Here is a 13334-nt window from a genome sequence, read left to right on the forward strand (position 1 = left end):
TCACAACCTCACCACTAAATGCTGCTAAAATTGTACCTTTAAGTTTATGATTCTTCTTGTATCAATATAAAACATGATTGTGTTGTTATTCAATCACAATTGATTACAGTGTATCAAACCAATACATTGCATTGTAGCATATTCCAGTTACTACATTTTGAATGTGATTTCATGTGATTTTGTGTATTCTGTTTTTGATCGATTTACTACTTTTACTTCAATAGAGACTGTTGACTAAAACACCAGTATTTGCATTTTATTTTTATATGTAATTGAAATGGGGGGGGGGGGGGGGGTCCAGTGTTTAGCATATTCCCTGTTGTCAGACAACTGATATATATCAGGTGGTACAACCATGTAAATTCTTGATTTAAACCAACAAATAACAGGTCAAAGTGAACAAATGGCTGAAAACTACATTGTGATTAGTTATTGTATTGAATGCATTTACTGATATATTTGTATGATTATTTGTTTTTGTCTTTAAAAGTAAAATTGGATGCTAAAGACACTAAATATCTGGCCTCTAGAATGCAATAACTAACATACACAACCACAAAATTATAATTTGTTAATCTGAGGGTTACTTTGCAAAGATTCACTTATAAATACAGTTATATAAAATATTTGGTTTTACCACCTGACAAAAAATCAATTTTAACACATTGTTCCTTAAAATATGCATTATATCAATTTTGAAAAGATTTTTTAAATCCTTTTTTTAATCTTTATTTGTCATTAAACCATTTGCATCATAATATGATTTGCATAGTTCCCTTGGTGAATCCGACACTAAAATAACACAGAGAGCACTAAACTCTACAAGCATTTATTACATGTTAAACATATCAGTAAAAATGCCATCATTTCTGGAATCCAATTGTGTGCCAGTGCCAAACCTCATTGTAATGCCTAAAAATGAACTGATTTTGTTTGTGATTTGTGGCTTGTGTTTTAGGGAATCAGAATCCCCTAAAGTACACAGAGCATCTGGCTGTTAGCGTGCAGCATGAATGAGCAGCCTAAATACAGTATCCCAACAGTACTCAGCAGTGCGGTGTTGGGCTTGCCGTGTGCTGTGACTGTGATTCTCACATCTAGGTCAAGTGCGTTTTCAGTGTGAGTAAGACTGGGTGGAAATTCCCCTGATTCCTGACTGACTGTAAAATAAAACTCTGCCTTTGTGGGGTAAATTTCAGGATAGCGTAGAGGCATACAAACGCCATAATTTCAGCTGGTCATGTTCATATATTAGCATGTATTGTGTAAATTGACTTTGAAAACACACGTTTGAGAAACTACCACTGAAAATAAAATAAAATGCTAATAAAACATGATTGTAGTTATTAAAGAAATATTTCACCCAAGATTAAATAATACATGTGTGCATAGTCAAATGTGGTGCATCACATTACAAGACTTGCAAGAAGAAACAATGCAGTTTGTTGTCATTGACATATGCACAAACTGGATTGGAGAGAGCGATGCAAACATCCATCAAATTGTCTCTTTTTATGTTCCAAGCTGGAACGGCATGAGTGAAAGTAAATAATCAGAAGAACATTATTATATGGGTGAACTATTCCTTTAAAAATAAATGATGAAACTTAAGATTAAGACTAAGATAACTATTTTCTAAGATTAATGAAGGCCAAAAAGGGTGAAGTTCACTTTCATCTGAACTCTGATGTGCTTGACAACCACATACGCACATACACAAAATCAATCGCCAATTCTAACCACTCAACATCAAATACTAGTAATCATCATTCTGGCCTTCAGAACAACCCTTCAATAGTGTCTGGGTATTCAGGAAACAAGACCAGAGAAAGAAATCATGTATGGACAATGTTGGATCTCAAATGACTCAATCAATGGCTCACAAAACCTTGACTAAAACCATTCAAGAAACCAATTTAAACAGCAATAATTTATATAAGCAAATCTGTAGAGTTACCATATAAAATACAAATAACTGGTTGGCTCGTACCTCCTGCCAGGATCTGCTGTTCAAGCTCAGCCATCTGCTTCCTATAAGCTCTCAGTGCTGCCTCTTTGAAGGTGGGACGCATCCTTTTTTTGGGTGGTGCTTCCTGCACTGGTACCTCCGTAACGTTTTTGTTCTCATCCTCTTGTTCTACAGTCTTTTCTACCTCATCTGCTCCCTTCGTTTCTGATGTTTCTTGAACCTCCTGCACCTCCTCTTTTCCTTCCTCCTGTACCTCGATCTCTGCTTCTGGTTCCTCGGTTTCTTCCACATAATCCACCAGACTCACCTCATACTCCGCTGTGTCTTCAGTCATAGGATTGTCATCATACTCCTCGCTGAATTCCTCATCAAATTGTTCATCAAGGCTGCAGTCATATTCCAACACAAGGTTACCCTCTTGAGAGATGTCATATTCACCGTATTCCTCTTCTTGGTACTGCTCCTCAGCTTCGTTGGCATTTGTTCTGTTTTCCAAATTGGCTAGCACTTGTTCCATCACCTCAACATAATTTGTCTCATTGTCCACAGGTTGTTCAGCAGGTTGTTCTTCCTCTTCAGCCTTGTAATAGAAAGGTTCTGTGTAGACGTCAGAGTCAATGGTTGTACTGGAGCTGTTCGCTGTGGACTGGGACATGGTTCTGAACCTGCCCATGAATGAGGTGTTGCTTGGTTCTTCAACTGGGGCGCTGGTGCTTTGGGGACCTTTATTCCACACAAAATCTAAAGCTGACTTTGCTCTTTGTAGGGTGGATCCAAAACCTCCAAAGTTGAAGGATTTTTCAGTGAGGTCAATGCTAAGCCTGCTACTCCATGATTTGGGGACATCCTCCACCTTCTCATTTCTAATCTCACTCTGGCTCCGGTACATGGCTGACGATTTCTGGCTCTGCTGGAGGTGGTTTACATCTTGTCGCTGCAAAGTTTGTGGAGCTGATTCAGGCTTAGCTTGGATCTTCTTGGTCTTGGGCTTCTTTTCGGGTTGCGTTTCAGCTGCAGGTTTAGGTACTGGTTTTGTTATGGGTTCAATCACAACCTCTGGTTCAGGTTCTGGTTCAGGTTCTGGCTGTGCCATTTGTTCTGGTTCTGGCTCTGGCTCTAGCTCTGGCTCTGGCTCTGGCTCGTGCTCTGGCTCTTGCTCTGGCTCTTGCTCTGGTTCTGGCTCAAGCTCTAGCTCTAGCTCTAGCTCTAGCTCTAGCTCGGGTTCTAAAAATTCAGGTTCTATATCTATATATTGGTCTTGGCCTGTCTCAGGAGTGCTATCTAGTGTCAGAAAGGTCTCACCTTCAAACTGTAAATCAACCTCAAGGCATTTAATAATTTTCTCAGGGAAACCAGGGTTAGCTGCAGGGTCAAAGGGACTACTGATCTCAGAGATTATGTTCTGCTCAGTTGAAGCGTCCAAACCTGAATCAGTACCTTGTTCAAGGTGATGCCAATCTTTCCATGGTGAGAGGTCACCCTGCAGCGACAGCTGAGAGCCACTGTAATGGCTCCTGTCCCCTGATATACAAACGAGACCATTACTTACACCACTGTCAATAGTCTCAGTGGTTTCAACTTCATTATGCTCCACATAGGGTTGTTCTTGGCTCAGAGTTTGACTGGGAGGACTAGCATACCAGGAGGATGCCATGTCTTCTTGCTTCCGTTGCCAAAGTTCCTGATCTGAGGAGGAAAGCAAGGAGCAACCATTGACTCTGCTGAAATACTGACTCTCTGAGAAATCCTCAGAGTAAGACTGGCAAAGTTTAGAGCAGTCCGATTCAGAGCGGCTGAGTTTGGGAGTGGAGTAGTCACTTTGAGAAAGCCATCCAGGTGTTATGTCTGAATAGTAGGACTTACTTTGCTTGTCATGGTCATCATAGGCTATATTATCCGCATAGTGCACAGAGTATGCAGAGTCATCAGCCATCCTTCGGTGATCGTGAGACTTTTTCTTGTCTGATTTACTTTTTGGGGGTGGTTTGGACACAATTGCATATTTGTTCTTGTTTAATTCATCAAGCTCTTTGTCGCTTTCCATGGAGTCCCAGTCATCACTTTCAGCCTTGTCTTTGGCTGAGACCTTGATGTCCATGCTTTCATACGTCTGAGAGGAAGCCATTGGCTTGTCTCTCTTTTCTTTTGAATCATGTACTAGACTATCAGTCGAGATGGATATTCCGGTTCCTTTAAGCTTATAACACTTTTTCAAAACTAAATCTCTGTCTTGTGGGCTTGAAAATATAACTACAATTGGTCGAGGTTTAGCATTGTAACATTCTCTTTGTTGCCCTAGTCGATGGGCCAGTTCAATTTTAAATGTCTTGCGTGCTTCAGCAAAACCCATTTTCTCTTTCAGGATTTGATAAATAAGCTCTTCTGTTTTTTCATACTTCTCCTCAGGCACATTTAGAAATCTCAGAGTAGCTTTGTTGGTCTGTTGGCTAATCTGTCTGATGTAATCATGGATGTCTCGAGTCTCACGTCTGGACTGCACGAAACCTGAACGGAGCTGCTCGATTTCACTCTGCACAACCTCCACGCTGCTGGAGATCTCGTCAATGGAGCTTTTGAGGGCGTTAACATGCCCTCGCAGTTCTGAGAGCTCAGACTCAATCTGACTGATTCCCTGAAGTTCTTTGAAGATCATCTCCATCACATCCTGAGTCTGACTGATACATCCTGTTGAGCTGGATCCCGGCTCTAGGGTAGTGGTTTTCTGGTGTCGACCAGCCCGGTCCAGAGATTTGCTTCTGATGCCAAGAGTCTTTCTCCAGTTGCTGGCCTCTGAGTCTGAGGACACACATTCTTGGCTCTTCTTCCATTTCCTCAGCTTTTTCAGAGCGCCCAATCGAAGAGTGTGGAGACTGCTGCGCTCTCCCCGTTCCCCCTCTGAGCTGCCATCCGAGGGCGCTAAACTAATCAAACTCTTCCTGTTCCTTCTTACTGGCATTGTATAAGCTTTTTGTTCATCGAATCTATGGACAAGTTTTGCCTCGTTTAGAGAGTCAGAGTAATCACTATCAATCGACAAGACCTCATGGAATTCATTATTGTTCAGAAATAGGGCATTTTTTGGTAAGCCATTGGCAATTGCTACACGGTAACTGAATGTTGGTGAGAGAGAAGAACAATCGTTTTTTCCATCATCCTCCTCAAGAGATATATTGCGTGCTGACGAGCATTTAGAGATTTTTTTAACTGTGCTTTTCAGTGTGGTTGAGAACGTTGGGACCCGTGCATGTAGTTCAGGGGACGTTTTGGGTTCTTTTTTGTTTTCGCTGCTCTCTTTCTTCTTTGTGGCAGTTGCCAGTTTCTTTGTAAACATTCCTTTGCAAATCTTTACAATGTAAGACGATAGCTTCTTGAAATGGGCAGAAACCATGGAGGGCGATGTTTCAGCAGTTTTGCACTCTGGATGCAGTGAAGCAAAACTGGTCTCAAATCCAGCGGTGCTCAACGAAAAGAACACAGACACTTAAGAGTTTTAAAAGTCAACCCTGAGGTATATGAGGGTCTAAAGAAGAAGTGACCTCAAACGTGGTTGTGCCGAGCAGAAATGTTTGCACATCCTCAGTGAGGGAAATATTCAAGGGTGTTTCTTCAGAAGATGCCTCATGTCTCTGAAAAAGAGGAAAACATCTTTTCAGTTAGTTTGCACTGAAGGTCAATATGCAAAATGCATAACGTTACACTGCATATACTGTATAATGAATCACTGAACAATTCTACTAGAACCCCAATTTCATAGGCTGTTTCTCATTAGGGCAGTCAAATCCAATTCAGCTGAGCTAGACATGTCACATTTTTTTAGAGCATTGAGGGAACCTTCTTACTTACACAGAAACCAGAGCATAAGAGACTCTGGGCCACAATAGTATTGTTTTGGAGACCCAATAAACCCCCAAACATCTTAACATGAATAATTGTGTTTACATTATTGTACAAATCTATGCATTTCTAACAACAAGCAATAATTCTAACAATAATATGAAGAGCGCAGTTTGTTAGCTGTATCATGATCAATGAAGTGTCTGTTTGTTATACCAATGTAACCATTAATCATCAAGTTGCACCGCTGTAAACTAGCTTTTGCCACAAGTAGTATTCCAATAATCCCATGATACAGGCAAACAACCTAAATAATAATCACAGCTGCACAACAGTGCAGTTCAAATGCACTAGAAAACACAATATGATCATTAACCTGAACAATGAAATCAAAAAGACCCTCTATGCAATGGTAAAAAAAGGCACATGTTTTAAAATCAATAATTCAGACAACAATAAAAACATTTTCTGGAACCTCATGTTATTCATAAATGGAGGTAAAAGGTGAGTAATAAAGTCATTTTGCATCACTCCACTAAAGGGGCTTGTTGAGTCTAATTAGATACGGTTAAAAATATTTATAGTTACACATGTTAATTTATATAATATATATATATATATATATATATATATATATATATATATATATATATATATATATATATATATATATATATATATATATATATATATATATATATATATATATATATATTTAAATAAACTCAGTATCTGTCAGTGAAAATAGCAATACAGACAAGGTCCTTTGTATGGAATCGCAAATCGGAGGGCAATTTTGACCTATAATACAAAACAGAACAGGTGACAGCCTGTGTCTGTGTGCGTGCGTGCGTGTTGATGGCATTGTCGACAGTGTTGTGAGTCAGACACCTTGATGTTTACAGACCTCTCTCTGTCTCTCTCTCTCTCTCTCTCTCTCTCTCTCTCTCTCTCTCTCTCTCTCTCTCTCTCTCTGAGACCTTCTAAAGCAGCTTTCACTTCACTAATGTAATTATAACCAAACAAAGCTTGTACACTCAAAACATTATTAATCCAATCACACATAATTTTGATCAGTATTTTTGCCGTTTTCACCTAAAAATATCTAAACATCCTTAAAACAAGATATGTATGCTTATCAGGTAAAGTTATCTAAATAAGATTAAAAAAGGCTTATTTTTTTGAACATTTTGAATCTTGAATAAGGTATATTTGGTGAAAACAATCCCGTTTTTCTTTTTCTTGTTTTAATCATAAATCCCAATACAGTTTCTTACATTTATGCATAGCTCAAGAAAAAAAAATTTTTCAAGATAAATTCTCTGATATCTAATATCTATGCTTCTTAAGTAAATGTATCTGTAATGTGTTTCTAAATACGAGACAAAAAATATAGATTAAGAAAAGGTTTTTTTTTCTGCAGTGCTCACTCCTAACATTATTATCTAAAATTACTAGATTATAAGGACAATTTAGATGTTTTGCATAGTTATTTTCATGAAAATAAACACTTTTATACAGTCTTTCAGTAAAGCAACTGAACCTTTTTTTTTTTTTATCATTTTTAATTGGTTTTCTTTTGACTTTAAGGGTACATTTTGAAAAACTATAGGATAAAATTCACTGTTCACAATTCATCTGCCTCACATTCTGTCTATTCAACACAACCAAACCACTCAATAACAGACGCTTGATAAAAACAGATCACGGAAGCCAAATGTCACAATCACCAGACATCATAATTTACTAAAGTTTTACTCTCTGATACTTTTAATTAAACTAAGTATTCGGCTGGTAAAACTCCAGCATCTGGCATGTTTAAGACTTTGGACCTAATGACATTTGTCAAGTTAATGTATGATGTCCACTCAGAAAAGTTTTAACTGGGCAGTGGGAAGCAAATGCTGAGACCAGAGGTTTCTAACTTCCTTTTCCAATTAATTTATTAGCTCTTCTGTGATTAATGGCTAAAATCACTGTCTCTTTATTAAGCCATTACAGAATTACAGAGCTCAATCAATCAATCTACTGAAAAATACAGATGGGACTATTAAATATGATTAGAGTAACTGCAGTATTTCCACCACACCCCCAACAGGTAATCAACTTCTAATTTACAGTGCTAATCAAATTTCATTGGATATGGTGTAAATGAAAAATATGTTTTTGGAACATCAACTTTGAAATCCATGCTGATTCAGAGTCACATTATTTGGATAGCTAATGATAAATAAGTGTTTCTGCCTAACGAACCTATCTGCATAGTGCATACCCTAATTGATTGTATGTGTGACACCACCCACAAATGAACACATCTCGCTATTTGAGCTACACCATAAAAATCAAGCATAGAGCCATGCAATTATTTCAAAATTACTTTGTGCACAAAGCGAGGTCTATAACGATATGGTTTACTGACTCTGGTGTGGAAGAATTTAACTGATGCACTAATGCTCTCATGTCTGAAAGGGAGCAAATCCAGGTCTCCAGACTGTGACCAAATGGTAAATTTTGTTAGAGACCACACTGTTGCGATCACCACGGTGCCCAAGTGATAAGAGTTGCCATTTCTGTTACATATGAGAAACATCAAGCGGAACGGAACCTTGCTACTCGTTTGCGCGAGCTCATTCACGGGCCGATCTCGATCATGCGACACCGTTACTACACAGCACGAGGAGATATGGTGAGAAAGAGCCTGAAATTGCCACAGAATTAATAACATCGCTACTGCAAGATCTAGTGGGAAGCGTTCACACAGAATTCTCCGCTATAAACCTTAGATATCAGATCAAATAGCGCTGACTTCAAAGGCTTTCAAGTGCTTCACACTTTTTCCAGCATTTCAAAGCTATAAATATTATCCAATTTTGATGTTATTTTGTGGTGATGTATGATATAATGATGATTTGTAAAACTAAATGTTTAAAGGTGTAGGAAAAATAACACTTTGTAAGTGTTAATAAGACATGTAATTACCACTATAACCAGTTGTTGGCGGCAGAGGAGTTCTTTTTTGACTTATTAGCCATTTCCACTCCCCTTTCCTAATATATAGAAAAAGTAGGAAGTCAAAAGGTCTCATGAAAAACAAAAACTTTTCTTCGAATTGTGACTGAATTACAAAGAAAACAAGTAAAGAGCGCTGCTTTTATTATCACTGAAGCTGTCGGTCAGTTCAGTGCGATACTATAGAAGAACAATTGTACATTTAATAAGAGTAGAATATATATATATATATATATATATATATATATATATGTATATATATATATATATATATATTTTTTTTTTTAAACACATTACTGTTGTTAATAAAAGTTAATTCATCTGCATATTAGGCTTGCTGCGATAGTCTGTGTTGACGGTGTTACCGGTGTTCAGGCACAACACCAGTTACGTCACTTTCCCTCCGTGGCAGCGCCCCCACCATCGTTTTTTTATAGCTAGTAACAAAATAATTTAGTTCAGTTAGAGAACAGACAATTCAAAACTGAACGTGTCTGCTCAATACAGTGTGAGCCGAACGAGAGTCGCAGCGCATCAGCAGCAGGAGTCAGATTTCATTCAGCACGAGAGCGAAGAGCTGAAAGACAATGAAGATTTGGTTTCAAAGTGTCTATTTAAGTGAGTTTGTAATTGTGCTGTTTTGTTGTTGTGTTTTTCATTAAGAAAAATAGGCTAATGAACCCACCATTCAAGCAACCCGCCCAAAAATTGGTGCTAATTCTAAACCGAATGTACACAACATTATGAATGCCAGAGCAGCTGTACACATTTTACTTTCAGTTTAGAAATAACGATTTAAAAGCATGTCGATTAACCGGTAGGAAAAATTTCCTCACAGTCACATCCCTACTGCTTTTCAATTCAAGCTCAGTGCATCACCATTCAATTTTCAATAAACAAACATGTAATATTATTAGTAACTGCACTTATTAACAAAACAATGCAAAACGATAGTAATTTTATTATTAAATTAACTTTATGATAAATGTTCCTCCAGCGCCACCGAATCAGGTGCTGGCACCACCATCTGTAGAAATTAGTGGTGCCACTGCTCTCAAATGTTAAGGCCAATTTATACTTCTGCGTCGAGTGCACGCAGAGGGTACGGCGTACCCTACGCATAGACGCGTTGGATACGCCGTACCCTACGCCGTAGCCTGACGCGCACCTCTCCAAAAATGTAACAACGCGTCAATTCTACGCGGACCGCAAGCGCTGTGATTGGTCTGCCAGAACCCTTCCCTCAGGTCAATAAATAAATAAAAAATCTGCGATATAGGAGTGTGTGTGTGTGTGTGTGTGTGTGTGTGTCCAGAAATTGGATGATAGTTCCTTACGTCTGCTATAACACACTATTTTGCAGTCCAGCGATTCTTTATGGTAGTAAATAAATACATAGATCCGCTGAATATAGTTTATTTATTTTCTCATTAAAACCAAAGATGTTAATCAGTAATTGTATATCAAGAACAGGGACACATTAGGGTATATTTCGTGAATGAAGTCTCCGCAACAACAATCGCTTGCTGAGCCACCGCTGCTGAAAACAGCGGCCACGAGCTCCGCATAGTTTCACAAATGCATTCCAGCGCCAGATCGCCTTATTTAACTTTACTAATCAACTAGAGATGCTAAATTTGTATTAGATACAACAACTCAAGCTGCAAGAAAAGCCGCTCTCTCACTGCTGCTGATATTCCGACGTGAATGTACAGATTCTACACATCAAGCTGCTTCTTCTTCGGCTGTTGTCTTGATTACACCAACATGCCCGAGGACACTGCCTCCTAGCGTCTGCATGTGGAATTGCACATTGACGCAGACAACAGCGCAGAAGTATAAATGCTCACGACGGCGTCGGCTACGCGCGTAGCCTACGGCGTACACTACGGCGTACACTCGACGCAGAAGTATAAATGGGCCTTTAGTCTGGAGCCCTGAAATCCTTGCATCCTTGATCCAAGATCTAGTGGAAAGAAGAGTTGAAGCTGTTAGAGATGGCCAACGCCCTACTTATGCCAATGGTTTTAATTGTTGACGTTCAACAAGCTCATATAGGTGTTCAGGTGTCCACATACATTTAGCTAAATAGTCAGAAGATCTTCGTTCAAATTAAAGTTAATGTAAAAAGACAAAAATATATTATATATTGGTCTCCTCATTTTCAAAATGCATCTCAAAAATGTCTTAAACTGTGCCGAAATACTAAAAGTCTGCAATTAAAAGTCAGAGAATTAAAACTCAAACATTTCTCATCAAATGATCTGAGCTCCTAATGGACATTAATTGTATAGCTCTATATACTTTTTATGTCTGAAACCTATTAACTGATTTGTAGTTTTATTTAATCTAAGGTTTTTTAAGGTCTCAGAGTTTTTCAACCTCTCCTGAACTATGAAGGAGCAACCCCTGAGCAATAACATTTTACTTTCAAGTTCCACAAGTTAGAATGCACTGAATGGCAAACTGTGCTATTCACAACAACCAAACCTCAAACCACATTCATGCAAATCCAGGTGTGGAAAATGGGTTTCAGAAAACTGCTTTTACTATCCAAATGACCAAAAACTGACTCGGGTAGTCACCAAAAGCCTGAATGTGAAAGCGCCATCTGAGATATGTGCATTTATTTTTTCAGTAATTTATTGGTTTATGTATTATGTAGCTGCTCCAAATTATTGCGCTTGACAGCGTGTTGTGGAATGCTTCATAAAGACAGGCAGCTCATTAGCTACTCTCGCTTTCTCTCTCCCGAGGAAAGGCGATCTCATGTGTGGCCGTCGGTGAGCTTGAGATGCAAAAGACATGGATTATCGATCCTATGCAGACGCAGGGCTCTGACCCCATACCTCACATACAGACACTCCTCTGACAACCTCAGCCCCTCCTGGTGCATATTTAAGAAAGAGAGAGAGGGATGAGAGACAGCGAGAGAGTGAGAAAGAGCCCCACCCACTAACACAATTACAAGCCATTGCTCATCTCACATTCAGTCATTACCCCGCTAAACCTCGGCATGCACAGATCCCTGCTTTTTAAACCTTAAAATTGCATTTTAAGTCAGCACGGCTGACTTTGATGCCCCTTGACCGAGACAATACTGGATGTCACTACCCATCAGGGCTTCTGTCCCGGAATGCATGCATGCATCCATGCATGCATGCATTAAACAAACGCTGAGCGCGAAGCACGCCCTCAGTGCAAGCTTTAGCCGAGAAATGCAACAAATCAGAGCTGCAGGATTTTGAAAGCTCTCTCGATGATAATCCAGCGAGTGCTTCAATCATCCCTCTCTGCCTGCGAGGACATGCCACCAGATGTTGATCAGAGAGAAATGGGCTGATGGCAACCACGGGCTGAAAGCATCGGACGTACCCCCGCCCCCCTTCCCAGAACAACGCACAAAGTCTAATGACACGAAATGTAAAAAAGTGATGCACGGATGCATGCACACACGATGCTGCGAGCAAATGCATGATCAGTTCAAGTGCATTTTAAGGTTCAAGATGCAACAGCTTAACTTAGTGAAGTAGAAATACATACCCTCTCCGACAGCGCACAAAATCCATCCACTACAGCGCAGGAGCGTCCACCGAACTCTTAAACGTCCTGGCGTGAAGCACAGAGCATCCTCTGACGACGGAGAAGCATCCAGCGAGCCCTCAGTTCCACATCCTGCTCTCTCTACGATCCATTCCTCCCTCGTCGCCTGCTGCAGCGGCTGTGCTCAACTCAACCTTGGAATGAAGTCTGGCTCGGCGGGCGCATGCTGTTGCAAATGACAGAAGGATCCTGGGTAAAATTCCTCCTCTCCGTCCGGCTCTCCCAGACGGAAATCGCAGAGCTCCGCTGGGCAGCAGACGGTGTGTCTGGGATGGTGAAAGCCCCCTGTCTGGATGCACGGGACGCGCGTGTGTGTGCGTGTGTGAATGTGTGCTGAGAGAGAGTACGAGAAGCCCTTGGAGGAGTGCAGCCCTGAGCCTCTCTCTCGCTCTCACAGAGAAAGAGACGCACAAAGCTGCTGCTGCGATTCACAGACCTGCACACGTGACGAGCGAGAGAGAGAGAGAGAGAGAGAGAAAGAGAGAGAGAGGAGGATGGGAAGGGATGAGACACACAGCAGGAAGGCGGGTTGAATGTGTGTGTGTAACAGAATCTAAGATTGACTTGCAGCTATTAAACCCGACACTCAACATCTAGCACTCTTTCATCCTGTGCAAGATCTTGAAAGAGTGCAAGATGATCCTATAACTTGTCATGTTTTCTAAGGTAAGCATCACTAGTAGTGGTGCTCATAGTGATTTGAACAAATTGAGTACTAAAGTTGAGCGTGTGTGTCGCCACACAGTTGTTGTGCTCCAGACATAAGGCTAAATGATTGCTCAAATCACGTGTGCTGTTGAGGAGAGTGTTACTCTAGTGGTCAAATGCACCATTTTCATTTGCTAAACTATAAAACAGGTGGGGAAAAACCCAGCAGACGCACATTGAAGGTGGATCAATCACCTATAACACACTAGCA

The 13334-nt window shown here is 40.0% G+C and overlaps 1 protein-coding gene across 1 annotated transcript in view; it reads right to left on the minus strand.

Moving 5' to 3' along the window:
* The window catches only part of unc13c (unc-13 homolog C (C. elegans)), a 282829-nt gene extending 270015 nt beyond the window's left edge, over window positions 1-12814 (minus strand). Inside the window, exons 1-2 of the mRNA XM_079824971.1 lie at window positions 12356-12814; window positions 1991-5595 (exon numbers count right to left, since the gene is read on the minus strand). Of these exons, the coding sequence (XP_079681097.1) occupies window positions 1991-5357 (3367 nt within the window). The 5' untranslated portion in view covers window positions 5358-5595; window positions 12356-12814. The remainder of the gene's footprint in view (window positions 1-1990; window positions 5596-12355) is intronic.
* Between the last annotated feature and the right edge of the window lie 520 nt (window positions 12815-13334).

Source organism: Gobio gobio (genome assembly GCF_949357685.1).
Source record: "Gobio gobio genome assembly, chromosome: 9".
NCBI lineage: Eukaryota > Metazoa > Chordata > Actinopteri > Cypriniformes > Gobionidae > Gobio > Gobio gobio.